We start from the raw sequence: 19,200 nt of genomic DNA on the forward strand, positions 1-19,200 counted from the left end.
CAATTATCAATTTCAGGAAAAACTTTTGTAACTGTTGCAATAATTTTCCATGATGGACCTACTGTTACTTCTGGACATTACACAGTTTATCTAAAATGTGAAAAAGGATGGACACTGTGTAATGATTCCCAATTGATTTTCAAACAACGTTTGCCTTTTGATTTAGCAAATTCCTATCTAATCTTCCTGAAACCTAAATTTTAGAGAGACTTGGCAAGATCTGCACAAAATAATTTTACCATTTTACAGGATTACCATTGCAATTTTGTAGAAAAAAGATTTTTAAAATTATCATTTGGCCTAAAGGAAAGATAACCAATTGTAATGTGGACTTTTTAAATTTTTAATGCAATTTTGAAAAACCAATAATTTAGAGATTATCGGTAACTTCTGCACATTTTAAATTTTGGAATGTTATTGGACTGCCACTGGAAATTTTTTCAAAAATAATTTCAAAAATTACTATTTGGCCATGTGGAAAAGTAAGCAATTCTATTGTGGACTAAATAAATTATTCGAAAAATTTTCGTGAACCAAAATGTTACAGAGAATCGGTGAGATCTGGACAGATTAAACTTTAGAATTTTAATGGTTTTCCCTTGGAAATTTATTCCAGGGAAAGAATAAAAAATACTATTTGGCCTAAAGGAAATAAAATCAGATGTATTTTGGAGTTATTTGAGATATATTATTGTGAATGTACTTCTGAAACAAAAATATCAGACGGTATTTTAAAGAAAAAAGTATTGTTTTTAGATGACATTTTTTAAGAATAATATGCATTTCTGTAATGATAAGTTTAAGTGAGAAGAGATTCTGGGCTTTTTTAATACAATCTTTGAGATTGTTATTTTTTTTTGCCCGCTGTAAAATGATGAATGCAATTGCTTTCACAATTTATAGTGAAATGCAATATATTCTGAAAACAGCAAAAATAAGGCAAAAATATTTTTTGGGAAAAAATGTAAATATGTGTACTGTATTATAAAATGTTTTAAAAATATTAATACTTTTTTCTTTTTTTTCAGATCGATATAGAAAATTTTCGTAAACTACAACCATTTTAAAAACTATTTTTTAAAAAAACAAATGAATAAATATTTTTTTCAGTGAGTATGGTAAGTCAATAGTAATAATTGTAGTCTTTCAAGGACCTTGTAATGTGAAAAATGATTTTTAGTGTTTTTTTTAAAAAATAAAAAAAAAGGTACGCTTACCGTACGCGTACGGTAAAAAAAAAAAGTTTTTTAAAAAAAATGTAAAAAAAAGATGAAAGATAAGGTTGGCTCTTAAAAGAACCGTTGTGTTCATGCAGGGACAGAGGAAAGGAACCATGGGAAAATCATTCAAAGCTACAAATGTGCTGATCTATTTTGTTATTCACTAGGGAAACACTGGTCTCCCTATAACAAATTAGAGCTTTACAAAATGTGCAATGAATATCAACCTTCCGAAATCGAGGGTTCATTTCCAGAGGGCCAGCAAAAGGAGATTCTCCCCCCACAGATGAAGGGCTCACCTGAGCTGCAGAAGAAGGAGTAAGCTCTGCAGGTGATGGTCCAGGCTGAGCTGCTGTGGATGTACTGGCTCGTCTTTCTGAAGAGTTACCTCCAAAAAGTTGAGCATGTGTCCTTTTGTGTACATCCTTGAGGTGCCTCATCATGGTGTGATTCCCAAAGGAATACTTCCTGTCAGGATTACCTCTAGAAAGTACACGCTGACACAGCTTGCAAGTAACTAAGGGTGCATTCACCTTTTGCTGGCCTTCTGGAAAAGTAAAATAATCCCAAACATAAGAAGGTTTTACTTTCCTCGCTCTCTGCCTCAAGACAGTGCTGCTGGTGCTAGCCTCACTCTCAGAAGAGCTCTGCTGTTCTGCCATCGTATCCCAAAGACAAACCAGCTCCTTCTCCCAAGGGATCACAAGCAGAAATGAGGGGAATGGGTGTGGTGTAGGAGAGTTCTAGAACTGAAAGTAGTTTCAACCAATCAAAAGTTGTGTTTCAAGATCACATGACCTACCGTACGCTTACGGTACGCTTACGGTGCGCTTACGGCAAAAAGTACGCGTGCGCGTAAAAAAGACACGCGCTTGCGCACATGCGCATAACAGTCATTTCCCGGCACTTCCGCGTAACGTGCGCGTGTTGCGTAAGCGCGCACGCGTCCCACGCGCAGTACGCGCGGCTACGCAAAGTGCGTAACTATACGCAAGCAGCGTAGATAGATTACGGACGTTGCGTAAACCGTACGCTTACCGTGAGCTTACGGTACGCGTACTATAAAAAAAAAAAAAAAAAATCTGGAAATAAATTTTACATGTTTATTTTAAAAAATATATATAAAAAAAATATTTAAGGATTTTAAAAATTAAAGCATAGTCTTTATAAAAGATAAGAAAATTAAAATAAAAATATGTTTGAAAAAAATGAAGAATATAAAAAAAAAATAGCATTTAAAAAACCTTGCAAATTCACTGAAAAAACCATGGGTTTCACACACGTTATAGTTAGGAATTAGCATTTAAAAAACCTTGCAAATTCAATGAAAAAACCATGGGTTTCACACACGTTATAGTTAGGAATTAGCATTTAAAAAACCTTAGAAATTCACTGAAAAAACCATAGGTTTCACACACGTTATAGTTAGGAATTAGCATTTAAAAAACCTTAGAAATTCAGTGAAAAAACCATAGGTTTCACACATGTTATAGTTAGCTGGACATTTTACTCGTAAAAAACCAATGAAATTGCCCCGTTATAGTTAGTTCAGCTAACTATAACTCGCGCGCCCGCAATGCACTGCTGATGACGTCACATATTACATCACTCATGACATGGTCAGTGACATCACTCATGACATCACTGATGACATCTCAAATGACATCACTGATGACATCACTGATGACATCATCTAGTGAATGTGTGTTATTCTGAAAATTAAATATGTTTTATATATGTATATCTCATGGTCGATGGAAGAATAAATGGGTATATAAGTGTCTAAATGGATGATTTGTTTTTGAAAAATTGATTGTGTAACTGACTGATTAAGTGTATCATAGTGAATACATGGCTTAGTGAATAATGTTTAAATATGTAAATATCTGTATCAGTCTCTCACTTTGTGTATAAGTGGCTGCATGGGTTGGTGAGTAGCTACATGGGTGCCTATTTAGGTTATTAGTTGTTTTTTTGAGTATCAGTCTGAGTGTCTGCATGGTTCGGTGGGGGGTATTACGTAGTGCATCGGTGCATGAATGAGTGACTCACTGTTTGTATGTGTTGAACACAGCATGTGTGCAGGACTGTATGGGTGGATGAGTGTGTGTATGGGTGTGTTAGTGAGTGAATGACTGTCTCAATAGTGTCTTCAGGAGTAACTACATACGTTTTAAACTAGTATATGTGACTATTGGTGTATATATGTGAGTATATGTGAAAGTGAGAGATTGAAAGAGTTCCTGTATGAATAAGTATGTGTTTCTATAAGTGATTGTTTAAAAGACTAAGTATGTGTAAGTTTCCGTAGAAGTAAGTGTGGTGGTGTGTGTATAACTGTATATGCAAGTAAATGTATGTTTGATTCTTTATTAGCATGAGTGACTATGTGTGTGAGTAACTCTATGGATGAGTGGCATTGTGTAACAGGATGTATAGATGTATGAGTACATATGATGAGTGAGTACATGTATGAGTGACTGTATAGGACTGTTGGTGAATGAGTGGATGTGTATGTGGATCTTAGAATTACTGAAGAGGTTGTTGTAACTGGTATTGGTATGTCCATTGTTTTGAAATTTTTAGTCTCTATTTTTGAATGTGTGTATCAAAGCTTATATTAAGGTGAGAGGAGGTCTGCCACTCTATCACAAGGATGATGTCATCAGTGATGTCATCAGTGATGTCATTTGAGATGTCATCAGTGATGTCATGAGTGATGTCACTGACCATGTCATGAGTGATGTAATATGTGACGTCATCAGCAGTGCATTGCGGGCGCGCGAGTTATAGTTAGCTGAACTAACTATAACGGGGCAATTTCATTGGTTTTTTACGAGTAAAATGTCCAGCTAACTATAACATGTGTGAAACCTATGGTTTTTTCACTGAATTTCTAAGGTTTTTTAAATGCTAATTCCTAACTATAACGTGTGTGAAACCTATGGTTTTTTCAGTGAATATATATATATATATATATATATATATATATATATATATATATATATATATCCAGAGCACTCCACCCCCCTCCCGGTGGCAATTCTTTTGTTCACAAAATGGAGCATGGACCACAGAGTAAGTGCTTGAAGTTTGTTTAATTCCATCAGGTTACATGGCAGCAATATATATATCCAAAATGCATGCGATGCTGTGAGGATGCCCTACCTGGTTGACCGGGGCTCTTTACATGGGTGTAGTCTGTATCATACATTCCAAAAGAAATAGTCACTTCTCCCAGGGGCAAATAGAGCCCAACAGCCAGTGTAGTAGTTTTAAATCCTTTTATTCATTAAATGGAAGGTTCAGCATAACGTGTTTCAGCCTCCTCTAGGCTCAAATCATACGCATCATGTGATGTGGTCAGTTGATCTGTTTTTAAACCCCACAGGTATCAACACTGAAGATGGACAACGAGTAAAGTTACAATTGTTTGTTCAAATACTTAAGTAGTAGCTTTAGTGGTACTCTGGTACAATTTTGACAAATAAGTCTACTACTTAAGTCCGAACTGCTGAACAGAATTACACCAAATTTGGCAAAAAGGTAGCGCTTGCTTCAGAAAGCACTCTTTTTGTTAAATGGTGTAAATGCCTTCAGTAGTTCCTGAGAAATTGAAAGATTTCTCAGATATACAACTGTGGCCGCGGTGGATCCGCAAATCCTCCCGATCTCGTGGCCGAGATCTGATTGGCTGCCAACACTTCAAACCAGGAAGTGTTGGCAGCCATCTTCTGACTCGGATGAACTGAGTCACAAGCAAAAAGGTTAAAAAAACAAGACAAGGGGGCAGGGTAAAAACACCCTGACCCCTAGGCCTATTCACGGGTCCAAAAGGGACCCTTACGACCAAAGAAAGCATTTTTTTTAAAAACACTTTCAGCTGGATTTGCTATGGATCCACAAATCAGTCAGAAAATTCTTTTAAAAACAAGACCCAGGCTCCTGTACTTCCTTCCCTTTAGGCCCACGGGGACCCGAGCAGCCCTGGAGACTGCCACCTTCCTTAGCTAATTTTTGTAAATGTGGGGGGCCTCAGACTCTCCCACAGCCCCGTGGACCACCACTTCCCTGGGGCTGTATGTAAAAAAAAATCGTGGGGGGTCCAGCACCCCCATGCAGCCCCGGGGACTGCCACCTCCCCAGGGCAAATTATGTGAAATGTGGGGGGCACGTGGCCTCCCCCACAGCCCCAGGGACCAGCAACTCCCCAGGGCTATGCTTACAATAATGCATGGGGGGCTCCAGCCCCCCACACAACCCCAGTGATCGCCACCTCCCCAGGGCTGTATTTAAAAATAAAGTGTGTGGGCTCTAGCCCCCCCACATAGCCCTGGGGACCACTACCTCCCTGGGGCTACTTTCAAGTTGGGAGAGGGGCCCCGCAGCACCACCCTGCCAAAGCACCACCTGCTCGACAACAAGAAAACTCACAATCTGGTGGGTGGCCAGTGCTCAAACACCACCAAAGCCATAATCAGGCTCTAAGTCTGCTCCCAGTGGGTTGAAACATGTGAATGCTCCCAACTACTTGAAGCATGCTTTTCATCTGTTTCCCTGTATGCACTGAAGTGGGCAGGGAAACAGATGAAACAAATGTGTGGCATTTTAATGTGCTCACTGCGGGCTGTAACTTTTCGTGCAGTTTATTTTGGAAGGTGCGAGTTACAGCTGCTACCACAGAAGGATTTTACTTACCTGAAGACCACATTTACCAGAATGCACGTTATGCACACGCCCATTGGGGCGGGATTACGAACTTCAAAAACTGCACGAAAAGTAACAGCAGCTGTTTCTTTCCTCCATTAGCCTGCCATTGATGAAAGGAGAATTGCTCCGGAAACGCGTTTGGCATGAGGCTTTGAAAAGACTGTGCAGGGAGTAGTGCGCTTTGATTTCCTGCTGCCTTCCGATCAAATAAAGGTTGAAACAAGACATTGTATGAGGCGCTTCACTGTTCGAGCAACTTTCATTTGGATATTTAGTGGCCTGCTCTGGCCACGAAGCTGCTCCCCTGCTGACAGTGCAGGTCTGGTTATTCTCATGCTGGGAGTACCATCAAGAGCGATGTTGCCTAATCGGATGGCATGAAAAGAGCAAGAAATGCAGCACTACTATTATCCAGCAACCTGATGGAGTTAGTATTTTGGAAGGTGCAAGTTACAGCTGCTACCACAGAAGGATTTAACTTACCTGAAGACCACATTTACCAGAATGCACGCTATGCACACGCCCATTGGGGCGGGATTACGAACTTCAAAAACTGCACGAAAAGTAACAGCAGCTGTTTCTTTCCTCCATTAGCCTGCCATTGATGAAGGGAGAATTGCTCTGGAAACGCGTTTGGCATGAGGCTTTGAAAAGACTGTGCAGGAAGTAGTGAGCTGTGATTTCCTGCTGCCTTCCGATCAAATAAAGGTTGAAACAAGGCATCGTGTGAGGCGCTTCACTGTTCGAGCAACTTTCATTTGGAGATATATATATATATATATATATTACCTACTGGCGGTCGCCAGTAGGTAGTTATAGTTAGGACCACGTTTCCATAGGAAATCCGCAACATTCTATTTTGAATAACTTTGGCGCCGGTCGACGAATCCTCGCGAATTTTTCAAAATAGGTGGGGCGCTACGCTCCGCTCCTTCCCTCAAAGTCTCAGGGGGATTCGTCAAGCGGGGGCTGAGATAAAAGGGGGGTCCCAAAACACGTTTTTCCCATGCATTTTTCCATAGGACCTTTAGACACAGCTACAGCCCGAACGGCTGAACAGAATTACTTGAAATTTGGCAGAGAGGTAGTCCTCAGGTCAAGGAAGTGCCTTTTGTAGGTTTGGTGTAAATCTGTTCAGTAGATTCTGAGAAAATAGCCTTTAAATCAATATATATATCTGAGCCAGCTTACGGTGCGCTTACGGTACGCTTACCGTACGCGTACGGTGGCGTGCGCGAGCGCGATTCTGATTGGCTCTTAGATCTTAGTAAACATTCGAATCGGTCGAAACCAGGAAGCGGCGGCCGCCATTTCGTGTGTTTCACTCAGAAAAAAAAGAGTGATAACAAGAAAAGGGGGCAAGGAGGAGAGTTACAGACCCCCTAACATTTGTAAGGGGGTCAAAGAAGGACAGAAAAGTACAAAGAAAACATTTATTGATTTTAAAAAACATCACGGGGTACGCGTACGGTAAGCGTACGGTAGAAAAAAAAAAGAAAAAAAGAAATGAAAATCAGATTTAAGTGTTTAGATATTAGGGGGCTCTAAAAAGAGCCGTTGTGTTTATTAAGTGATTTTTTAGTGGTACCTACAAGTAAGTACCGATGCAGAGTCTAAGGTTCAAGAGGAAGACTCTGTTCCCTTCATCATTGAAGTGTACACCATCTCCTCTATAAATGTCTTGCATGTCATAACGCAAGTTGTTGTGGTAAATGGAACCCATACCATAGTCACGGAGGAAAGCAGAAACAGATTTGTTGACGTGCTTCCTTGCTTTGTCAATCTGCGGACAGAAATTATTGGACCAGTTCCATTTTTGCCTTTGGCATATGTTAGAAAACACAAAGGCAGTTTTAGGGAAAAGTGAAAACAGTTGTGCAAAGGTGTCCTTCATAAGCATTTCCAGACCTACCCCAGTCAAAGTGCCTAGGTCATTGCCACCACAGTGCACTATTATGAGGTCAGGGTGTTGGATGTGCATGAAGGATTTCACCAATGGCATCAATTGGTGCCTCTTTAACCCTCTCTGACCAATCCATTTAATGTCTACATTTGGCAAAGCAAGGTCTCTCACCATATCTGTTTTCTCTGCATACTTTTCACTCCAGAAGACATAGCTGTGCCCTACAATCCACACTGTGAACATCTTCAAAGGAGAACTGGATGCACTCAGGAGGTGTCTTTCAGTAGAATGGCAATATGAAAAGAAAGACAGTTTGGAAATGGAGGCATACATATTTTTTTCAAAAAAAAAAGAACTGATTGGCTGTTTCATACCATTCTAGAATAAAAACTAGGCTGTATGTGTAAATTAATAGAAGCATGTTTTGTATTGGTACAGAAAAATGTGTTACCAAAGAACAGTACTATGGATTTGCTGTTAGGTTTGAAAATTCAAGCACTCTTGCTCTTTGGAATTGAAACATTGTTTGGCGAACTTCTGACCTGACTCCACACAGCAGTGTTCCATGAGCTGTTGCTATGGTAGCAGGCAGAAGTCAAGTTGGGGGAAGGGTACTAGGCAGAAGTCAAGTTGGGGGAAGGGTACTTTTGGAAAAGGGTTGGGTTTTCAACCAATAGAAATGTGTGATTACATTTGAAAAAAAGGGGCAAGCACTGAGATTTGAAACTAACATGTATATGTGTGGAAAAAGAGAGGGAAAGTTTGCCATTATCTGGTTCTGCTGAGAGGAGAGAGGTGTAGAGAACAGAGATCCTGGCTCTGATAATCTGCTGTTTGAGTGCCACATTTCTTTCACAACTAACTAATTTTAAAGGTGAGTTTAGAGTCTGAGAGGGGATGTATATGGTAAATTAAGAAATGAATAATAGAAATGCAATTCTTTTTGTTGAAGTTGTGTTTATTATTTTCTGTTTTGGGAGAAATTTAAATGTGAGGAACATGTAAAATAATATGGACTATGTTTTCACAATAAATTAAGGTGTACTGGTATAATAAAAGAATAGTTTAAGGGTTTGAGGTTGGACTCAGTAATGCAAATACATTCAGCATCACTAAGGCTGGTTGCCCTTGCTGGAGTGTAGGCAGACACCCAGGTTACAAATGATGCTGGTCTGAAAAAGCAGTTTGGACATGTGCTTTGTAAAAAATCTGAAAAGTGGATTCATAATGTGTCAGTCTGTAAAAGTGTTTATCACTTGCCAAAAAAAAGAGCAGTAAGTGTGCTTTCAAATTGGCAAAGAAATTTCGTTTTGTGACTAATGTGAAAACATGACTCTGTGTGCAAAAAGGAATTACAGTCAGAGATTTATTGCGTATTGCTCTGGTGATTTCACAGTTGCATTAGATGGAAAGGGGGAGACATTTTTTGGTGCAGAAGCAGACTCTGAGCACACAGGTAGCTGCTTACCATGTGGAATCATGCACAGTATTCACAAGCGAGTGGGGTTTGAGGTTTCAGTCAGTAATGCAAATACATTCAGCATCACTAAGGCTGGTTGCCTTTGCTGGAGTGTAGGCAGACACCCAGGTTACACATGATGCTGGTCTGAAAAAGCAGTTTGGACATGTGCTTTGTGAAAAATCTGAAAAGTGGATTCATAATGTGTCAGTCTGTAAAAGTATTTATCACTTGCCAAAAAAAAGAGCAGTAAGTGTGCTTTCAAATTGGCAAAGAAATTTCGTTTTGTGACTAATGTGAAAACATGACTCTGTGTGCAAAAAGGAATTACAGGCAGAGATTTATTGCGTATTTCTCTGGTGATTTCACAGTTGCATTAGATGGAAAGGGGGAGACATTTTTTGGTGCAGATGCAGACTCTTAGCACACAGGTAGCTGCTTACCATGTGGAATCATGCACAGTATTCACAAGCGAGTGGGGTTTGAGGTTTCAGTCAGTAATGCAAATACATTCAGCATCACTAAGGCTGGTTGCCCTTGCTGGAGTGTAGGCAGACACCCAGGTTACACATGATGCTGGTCTGAAAAAGCAGTTTGGACATGTGCTTTGTAAAAAATCTGAAAAGTGGATTCATAATGTGTCAGTCTGTAAAAGTGTTTATCACTTGCCACAAAAAAGAGCAGTAAGTGTGCTTTCAAATTGGCAAAGAAATTTCGTTTTGTGACTAATGTGAAAACATGACTCTGTGTGCAAATAGGAATTACAGGCATAGATTTATTGCGTATTGCTCTGGTGATTTCACAGTTGCATTAGATGGAAAGGTGGAGACATTTTTTGGTGCAGATGCAGACTCTTAGCACACAGGTAGCTGCTTACCATGTGGAATCATGCACAGTATTCACAAGCGAGTGGGGTTTGAGGTTTCAGTCAGTAATGCAAATACATTCAGCATCACTAAGGCTGGTTGCCCTTGCTGGAGTGTAGGCAGACACCCAGGTTACACATGATGCTGGTCTGAAAAAGCAGTTTGGACATGTGCTTTGTAAAAAATCTGAAAAGTGGGTTCATAATGTGTCAGTCTGTAAAAGTGTTTATCACTTGCCAAAAAAAAGAGCAGTAAGTGTGCTTTCAAATTGGCAAAGACATTTCGTTTTGTGACTAATGTGAAAACATGACTCTGTGTGCAAATAGGAATTACAGGCAGAGATTTATTGCGTATTGCTCTGGTGATTTCACAGTTGCATTAGATGGAAAGGGGGAGACATTTTTTGGTGCAGAAGCAGACTCTTAGCACACAGGTAGCTGCTTACCATGTGGAATCATGCACAGTATTCACAAGCAAGTGGGGTTTGAGGTTTCAGTCAGTAATGCAAATACATTCAGCATCACTAAGGCTGGTTGCCCTTGCTGGAGTGTAGGCAGACACCCAGGTTACACATGATGCTGGTCTGAAAAAGCAGTTTGGACATGTGCTTTGTAAAAAATCTGAAAAGTGGATTCATAATGTGTCAGTCTGCAAAAAGTGTTTATCACTTGCCAAAAAAAAGAGCAGTAAGTGTGCTTTCAAATTGGCAAAGAAATTTCGTTTTGTGACTAATGTGAAAACATGACTCTGTGTGCAAAAAGGAATTACAGGCAGAGATTTATTGCGTATTTCTCTGGTGATTTCACAGTTGTATTAGATGGAAAGGAGGAGACATTTGTTGGTGCAGATGCAGACTCTTAGCACACAGGTAGCTGCTTACCATGTGGAATCATGCACAGTATTCACAAGCGAGTGGGGTTTGAGGTTTCAGTCAGTAATGCAAATACATTCAGCATCACTAAGGCTGGTTGCCCTTGCTGGAGTGTAGGCAGACACCCAGGTTACACATGATGCTGGTCTGAAAAAGCAGTTTGGACATGTGCTTTGTAAAAAATCTGAAAAGTGGATTCATAAGGTGTCAGTCTGTAATAGTGTTTATCACTTGCCAAAAAAAAGAGCAGTAAGTGTGCTTTCAAATTGGCAAAGAAATTTCGTTTTGTGACTAATGTGAAAACATGACTCTGTGTGCAAAAAGGAATTACAGGCAGAGATTTATTGCGTATTGCTCTGGTGATTTCACAGTTGCATTAGATGGAAAGGGGGAGACATTTTTTGGTGCAGAAGCAGACTCTTAGCACACAGGTAGCTGCTTACCATGTGGAATCATGCACAGTATTCAAAAGCGAGTGGGGTTTGAGGTTTCAGTCAGTAATGCAAATACATTCAGCATCACTAAGGCTGGTTGCCCTTGCTGGAGTGTAGGCAGACAACCAGGTTACACATGATGCTGGTCTGAAAAAGCAGTTTGGACATGTGCTTTGTAAAAAATCTGAAAAGTGGATTCATAATGTGTCAGTCTGTAAAAGTGTTTATCACTTGCCAAAAACAAGAGCAGTAAGTGTGCTTTCAAATTGGCAAAGAAATTTCGTTTTGTGACTAATGTGAAAACATGACTCTGTGTGCAAATAGGAATTACAGGCAGAGATTTATTGCGTATTGCTCTGGTGATTTCACAGTTGCATTAGATGGAAAGGGGGAGACATTTTTTGGTGCAGAAGCAGACTCTTAGCACACAGGTAGCTGCTTACCATGTGGAATCATGCACAGTATTCACAAGCAAGTGGGGTTTGAGGTTTCAGTCAGTAATGCAAATACATTCAGCATCACTAAGGCTGGTTGCCCTTGCTGGAGTGTAGGCAGACTCCCAGGTTACACATGATGCTGGTCTGAAAAAGCAGTTTGGACATGTGCTTTGTAAAAAATCTGAGAAGTGGATTCATAATGTGTCAGTCTGTAAAAGTGTTTATCACTTGCCAAAAAAAAGAGCAGTAAGTGTGCTTTCAAATTGGCAAAGAAATTTCGTTTTGTGACTAATGTGAAAACATGACTCTGTGTGCAAAAAGGAATTACAGGCAGAGATTTATTGCGTATTTCTCTGGTGATTTCACAGTTGTATTAGATGGAAAGGAGGAGACATTTTTTGGTGCAGATGCAGACTCTTAGCACACAGGTAGCTGCTTACCATGTGGAATCATGCACAGTATTCACAAGCGAGTGGGGTTTGAGGTTTCAGTCAGTAATGCAAATACATTCAGCATCACTAAGGCTGGTTGCCCTTGCTGGAGTGTAGGCAGACACCCAGGTTACACATGATGCTGGTCTGAAAAAGCAGTTTGGACATGTGCTTTGTAAAAAATCTGAAAAGTGGATTCATAATGTGTCAGTCTGTAAAAGTGTTTATCACTTGCCAAAAAAAAGAGCAGTAAGTGTGCTTTCAAATTGGCAAAGAAATTTCGTTTTGTGACTAATGTGAAAACATGACTCTGTGTGCAAATAGGAATTACAGGCATAGATTTATTGCGTATTGCTCTGGTGATTTCACAGTTGCATTAGATGGAAAGGTGGAGACATTTTTTGGTGCAGATGCAGACTCTTAGCACACAGGTAGCTGCTTACCATGTGGAATCATGCACAGTATTCACAAGCGAGTGGGGTTTGAGGTTTCAGTCAGTAATGCAAATACATTCAGCATCACTAAGGCTGGTTGCCCTTGCTGGAGTGTAGGCAGACACCCAGGTTACACATGATGCTGGTCTGAAAAAGCAGTTTGGACATGTGCTTTGTAAAAAATCTGAAAAGTGGATTCATAATGTGTCAGTCTGTAAAAGTGTTTATCACTTGCCAAAAAAAAGAGCAGTAAGTGTGCTTTCAAATTGGCAAAGAAATTTCGTTTTGTGACTAATGTGAAAACATGACTCTGTGTGCAAATAGGAATTACAGGCAGAGATTTATTGCGTATTGCTCTGGAGATTTCACAGTTGCATTAGATGGAAAGGGGGAGACATTTTTTGGTGCAGAAGCAGACTCTTAGCACACAGGTAGCTGCTTACTATGTGGAATCATGCACAGTATTCACAAGCGAGTGGGGTTTGAGGTTTCAGTCAGTAATGCAAATACATTCAGCATCACTAAGGCTGGTTGCCCTTGCTGGAGTGTAGGCAGACAACCAGGTTACACATGATGCTGGTCTGAAAAAGCAGTTTGGACATGTGCTCTGTAAAAAATCTGAAAAGTGGATTCATAATGTGTCAGTCTGTAAAAGTGTTTATCACTTGCCAAAAAAAAGAGCAGTAAGTGTGCTTTCAAATTGGCAAAGAAATTTTGTTTTGTGACTAATGTGAAAACATGACTCTGTGTGCAAATAGGAATTACAGGCATAGATTTATTGCGTATTGCTCTGGTGATTTCACAGTTGCATTAGATGGAAAGGGGGAGACATTTTTTGGTGCAGATGCAGACTCTTAGCACACAGGTAGCTTCTTACCATGTGGAATCATGCACAGTATTCACAAGCGAGTGGGGTTTGAGGTTTCAGTCAGTAATGCAAATACATTCAGCATCACTAAGGCTGGTTGCCCTTGCTGGAGTGTAGGCAGACACCCAGGTTACACATGATGCTGGTCTGAAAAAGCAGTTTGGACATGTGCTTTGTAAAAAATCTGAAAAGTGGATTCATAAGGTGTCAGTCTGTAATAGTGTTTATCACTTGCCAAAAAAAAGAGCAGTAAGTGTGCTTTCAAATTGGCAAAGAAATTTCGTTTTGTGACTAATGTGAAAACATGACTCTGTGTGCAAAAAGGAATTACAGGCAGAGATTTATTGCGTATTGCTCTGGTGATTTCACAGTTGCATTAGATGGAAAGGGGGAGACATTTTTTGGTGCAGAAGCAGACTCTTAGCACACAGGTAGCTGCTTACCATGTGGAATCATGCACAGTATTCACAAGCGAGTGGGGTTTGAGGTTTCAGTCAGTAATGCAAATACATTCAGCATCACTAAGGCTGGTTGCCCTTGCTGGAGTGTAGGCAGACAACCAGGTTACACATGATGCTGGTCTGAAAAAGCAGTTTGGACATGTGCTCTGTAAAAAATCTGAAAAGTGGATTCATAATGTGTCAGTCTGTAAAAGTGTTTATCACTTGCCAAAAAAAAAGAGCAGTAAGTGTGCTTTCAAATTGGCAAAGAAATTTCGTTTTGTGACTAATGTGAAAACAAATGTAGTAATATATTTAAATAAAATAAAGGATTTTTTTTTTAGTTTTTTTCAGGTATTGCTGAAGAGCAGTGAACAAAATTTAAGATGCCTACAAAATCCAGAGCAAAAAAAGAGCAGAAAAAAAACCTATATTTGAAGACAACTGGAGGACCTAAGTTAGTTGAAGATGCTCATGTTGGGAAGAAGAAAAAATCTTCTGGTAAGCAAAAAAAAGATTTTCTAAGGAACATATTCAAAAAAAGGAAAAATGTACAAAATGTCTGTACTGGAAAGAATGATTTGAATCGAAAAGGACAGGAAAAAATTGAGAATTTAGTTAATGCAAATATACCTTCTGCAACTCAAAAGATAAACTTAAACAGAAAAACAGCGTTTAAAGAGATACGTAGAAAAATGTTTCAGAGGAGAGTTATGTCCAATTTGATAAAGGATGTGAAGAAATATAAGCAAAAGGCAAAGTTTTTTAAGAGAAAAAAAGAAATTGAAGCCATTGCAGCAAAGGCATTAGCATTAAAAAGGAAACTATTCATTTTAATTTTGAATAGGATGCGTACATTAGACAAAATGGTTAATGTACTGAAATCACATAGCAAAAGGAAAAGAGTAGTGAACAGAACAAACTTTTGTAAAGTGTTTTTAGGAAAATGGATGCATAGTTCAAGTAGTGAACCTTTTTTTAATGAAGAGAGCTATTTTCAAAGTAATAGTTTGCTGCATGCAGTTGACACCAGAGGTCGTGCTTATGAAGTGAAAAATGGTTGCATAATGGAGAAGGAGATAATGGTTCCAAGAGATGAGGTACAAGTGATGGCGGATGAGGCTATGGGGAGACGTCCTAAAGCCCCAGTGTACACTTGGAATTGTAGTAGTATTTGCACTGTGCGTCAGGAATCTATTGATAAATTTCGTGAGTTTCTAAGAGAATATAGCAAAAAAAGTGTGAAACAGAAGATTAAGGTGCTTCAAAGTCTAGATCCATGCAGAGTGTGAGAGAATACTGGTTTGCAGGGTCATTCTCTGGCTTGTCTATCTAGAAAAGTGTGTAATAGTGTTTTCCATCATTTTAGGATGCTGGCTGTTCATCATACTGAAATGAGAAAGTTTGTGAGATGGTTGTATTTTGCTAAAAGTCCAGCAATAAAGTTAGATGAATTGAATAGGGCTCTGTTCCGTGGAACGGTATCAGATGTAGAGAAGGTTGTTGATGAAATTCAGTTTTGTTACTTTGGTCCTGAACAAAACAGTGCAGAGAAGGACACAGTAAATGAGGAAGAAGTGGAAGAAAATGTAGAACCCTCTGTAAGTAAGACATTTAATGATCACATAACAAAATTTGCAATAATCTCTAATGAAAGACCAAATATAACTTGTATTTGTTGCCGCAGATCTCATTATAGAAAACAAACCAGGTATGTTGATCTCTACAGAAAGAGTGAAAATGAAGATAATTATAAGTGGAAGGATTTTGCCACCTATATATTTCTTGAAAATTGTTTTGAATTGGGTGAAGTTCAGCGTATTTGTAAATACTGTTACAACAAGTTAGAGGAAAATAGAATGCCGACCAGAGCTGTACATAATAATTTAGAATTGGATGCTATTCCTGCTGAACTTTCTGAATTAAATACATATGAGTCTATACTCATTCAATGTGTTCATCCGTTCCAGACCATAGTACGTATGGAGCCCAAAACTGGTAAATTACCTCCTTCAAATTTACTGAGAGGTTTAAAAGGTAGAGTGGTGTATTTGCCCTTGGATTTAAAAAAAAATATGGAAACTATTGATGCGGATACTTTGGAAACTGAACCATTAATTATTCTGGTTAATGGTGTACCTACAAAGAATAAGAAGATTTGGCAGGAGCTGGTAGATGTACGGAAAGTACAAAGAGCAAATTTGTATTTGAAAAGGAATAACAAATGGTATGAATCAATTTATATAGAAGAAGAAGAAGAAGAAGGTTTACAAGAAGACACAGAAACACCAACTGGACAAATTGAAAAAGTGGACAAGTCAAAGGAAGAAGAAATTTATGAACATTTTAGCATACATCCTCTTCATTCAAAAGAAGTTATGGGAGACAATATTGATCTATTTCAGATGAAGAAAGCAAAAGGAACTCCCGTGAGTGTATGGGAGGAGAGCTTGGAAGCTCGATGTTTTCCCCAGCTGTTTCCTAAAGGAAAAGGAGGACGATACGATGAACGTCCGGAACAGATTCCAGCTTCTGAGTATCGGACTACAAGACTATATGCTGAAGATCCCAGATTTCGACAAAGTATTCCTTATTTGTTCCATCTTTTATTTGAAAGCGACTTGTCTGCACTGTCTTATGCAGTAAATCACATTTTAAAAAGTGGAGTACATTTGCAAAATGTGTCTGCTAAGGATTTTATGGAGAAAGTACAGCACCGAGATGATCATTTGGAAACACAACTGATCAATCAGATGGCTTGTCAGCGTGGGACAAATGAATATTGGTACCGACGCCATGGTGAATTAAAATGCATGTTACGGAATTTAGGAACACCAACATGGTTCCTTACCCTAAGCTGTGCCGAGTACGCTTGGGATGATTTACTGGATTTTCTACGAGAGGCAAATTCAAACATTAAAAACATCGAATACAAAACAGCAGGAGAACTGTGCTCATTGGATCCGGTTAATGTTTGCAGATATTTCAATCATAGATTTGAGGCTATGATGTCCTTCATCTGCAATAAAAAAAATCCACCTCTAGGAGAAGTAGTGGATTTCTTTTGGAGAAAAGAGTACCAGGCAAGAGGTGCTCCTCATATTCATATGCTGTTGTGGATCAAGGATGCCCCAAAGTTTGGAACAGATACTGATGAAGCAGTGTTATCTTACATTGAAGAATATGCAACATGTGCTATACCAAAAAGCACAGAAGAGAAAAAGTTAAAGGAGCAAGTTTTACGTTTCCAAAGTCATCGGTGTGGAAAATACTGTCGACGGAAATACAAGAGCAAAGATAAATACTACACTAAATGTCGATTTGGATTTCCTAGACCTGTTCTTTCAAAAGGAAGAGTTAAGAGTTTTATGTCAGCTGTGAGACATACTATCACAAGAAAATCACCTAAGAACACCTACAACCTTAAAAGAAAAGAAGAATCAAAAAATATAAATGACTACAACCCAGTGATTTTATCCATGTGGAACGCTAACATGGATATACAGTATGTAGCTGACAATTCCATTGCTGTTGCTCGATATGTAACGTCTTACATTACGAAATCAGAAAAAACAGAATTGAAGGAAATGTGGGAAGAGATTTCTCACGAGAAAACTGTCAGTAAGAAGCTGTACAGTTTCAGTTTGAAGATGTTATCGCATCGAGAAATTGGATCCTACGAATGTTCAGATAGGTTATCTTCTGCAAGTCTCTACTCGAAATCAAGAAGAATAATTTGGGCAAGTTTAGGCCTTGCAGCAATGAGAAATCGGGTACTGAAATCTGTTGGAGAAATTGAATATTTGGCCGAGAATGACCCAGAAAGTACAGATATTTTGAAATCAAACATGTTGGATACATATTACCCAAAGAGAAGTCATCATCTGGAGAACATGTGTCTCTATGAAGTGCTGCAGAACTACATTTATTCACGGAAAGCCGCAGAAGACATCAACAATGGAAAATATAAAGTCATTGGTGAGGAAGGATGTTTGGTGAAGCAAACAAAAGGAAGTTTGATAAATCACCGGAAGCTGAGTTGCGACACTACTGACAAAAAGGAATTTTACTACTTGGCTCTTTTACAGCTGTTTAAACCATGGCGTACAGAGGATGAACTACTGGGAGAATTTCAAAGCTATGAAGATTCATTTAATGCTTTCAAAGACAGCATACAATGCAGAACATTCACAACTTATCTGCAAATGTTAAATGAAGAAATTGAACAGGAAACTACAATTGCAGCAGAAATAGCTAGAGACAGTTCTCAGGACCGCCAAAGTTCAGGAACACTCAGTCAAGATCCCCTAGGACAACCAATCGTTGAAAATGAAGCATCAATAGCCATGAATGAAGTGGAAACAGCTATGAATCAAGCTCAAGAAGAATTTATAGACTTACAAAATTTGGAAAGACAACTGAATCAAGAGCAGCAACAAATTTATGAAGAGATCAGAAACAAAATTGATCACGGATTTCTACATGAAAAAAAAGAGTGCTCATGCACATCATTTCATCCAATCAGGATGTATGTAAGCGGACAAGCTGGAACTGGAAAAAGTCATCAGAAGCTACCTACAGCAAAAAACGGATTCTACTTTGTCTTGTGTGGTTACTGCTCCAACTGGGTTAGCAGCATATAACATAAAAGGAATCACTTTACATCGTTTGCTAATGTTACCAGTGGAGCATGAGAACAAAATACAATACAACAAGCTAACTGGAGAAGCATGCTTGGAAGTTTCAAGAGTATTGAAGAAGATGCAAGTTCTCATTATTGATGAGGTGAGCATGGTATCGAACTTAATGCTTGCCTTTGTGCATTTAAGAATGCAGCAAATTCTGAAGTCAGACTATGACGTGTTATTTGGAGGAAAACACGTCATAGTTTTTGGAGATCTTTTGCAACTTACTCCAGTTAAAGGACAACCAGTGTTTAATACTGTGACACATGAAGACACGAAGAAGTCATTGGGAAGCATCGGTAATGCAAATATTTGGTCCTTCTTTGAGTACAAGGAACTTACAACTAATATGAGGCAAGCAAACGATGAAGAATATGGAAGTATTCTGAAAGATATCAGGATTGGACTACTCACAGAAGCTGGCAAAAAAGCATTACAGACT

General features: G+C 39.0%; 1 protein-coding gene across 1 annotated transcript in view; it reads left to right on the plus strand.

The window, feature by feature from the left end:
• LOC146861294 (uncharacterized) overlaps window positions 1–19,200 on the plus strand; it is a 67,114-nt gene that overhangs the window by 10,793 nt on the left and 37,121 nt on the right. Inside the window, exon 3 of the mRNA XM_085646222.1 lies at window positions 4,612–4,637. Within this exon, the coding sequence (XP_085502348.1) occupies window positions 4,612–4,637 (26 nt within the window). The remainder of the gene's footprint in view (window positions 1–4,611; window positions 4,638–19,200) is intronic.

Source organism: Triturus cristatus, chromosome 3_1 (assembly GCF_964204655.1).
Source record: "Triturus cristatus chromosome 3_1, aTriCri1.1, whole genome shotgun sequence".
In the NCBI taxonomy this organism is placed as follows: Eukaryota; Metazoa; Chordata; class Amphibia; order Caudata; family Salamandridae; genus Triturus; species Triturus cristatus.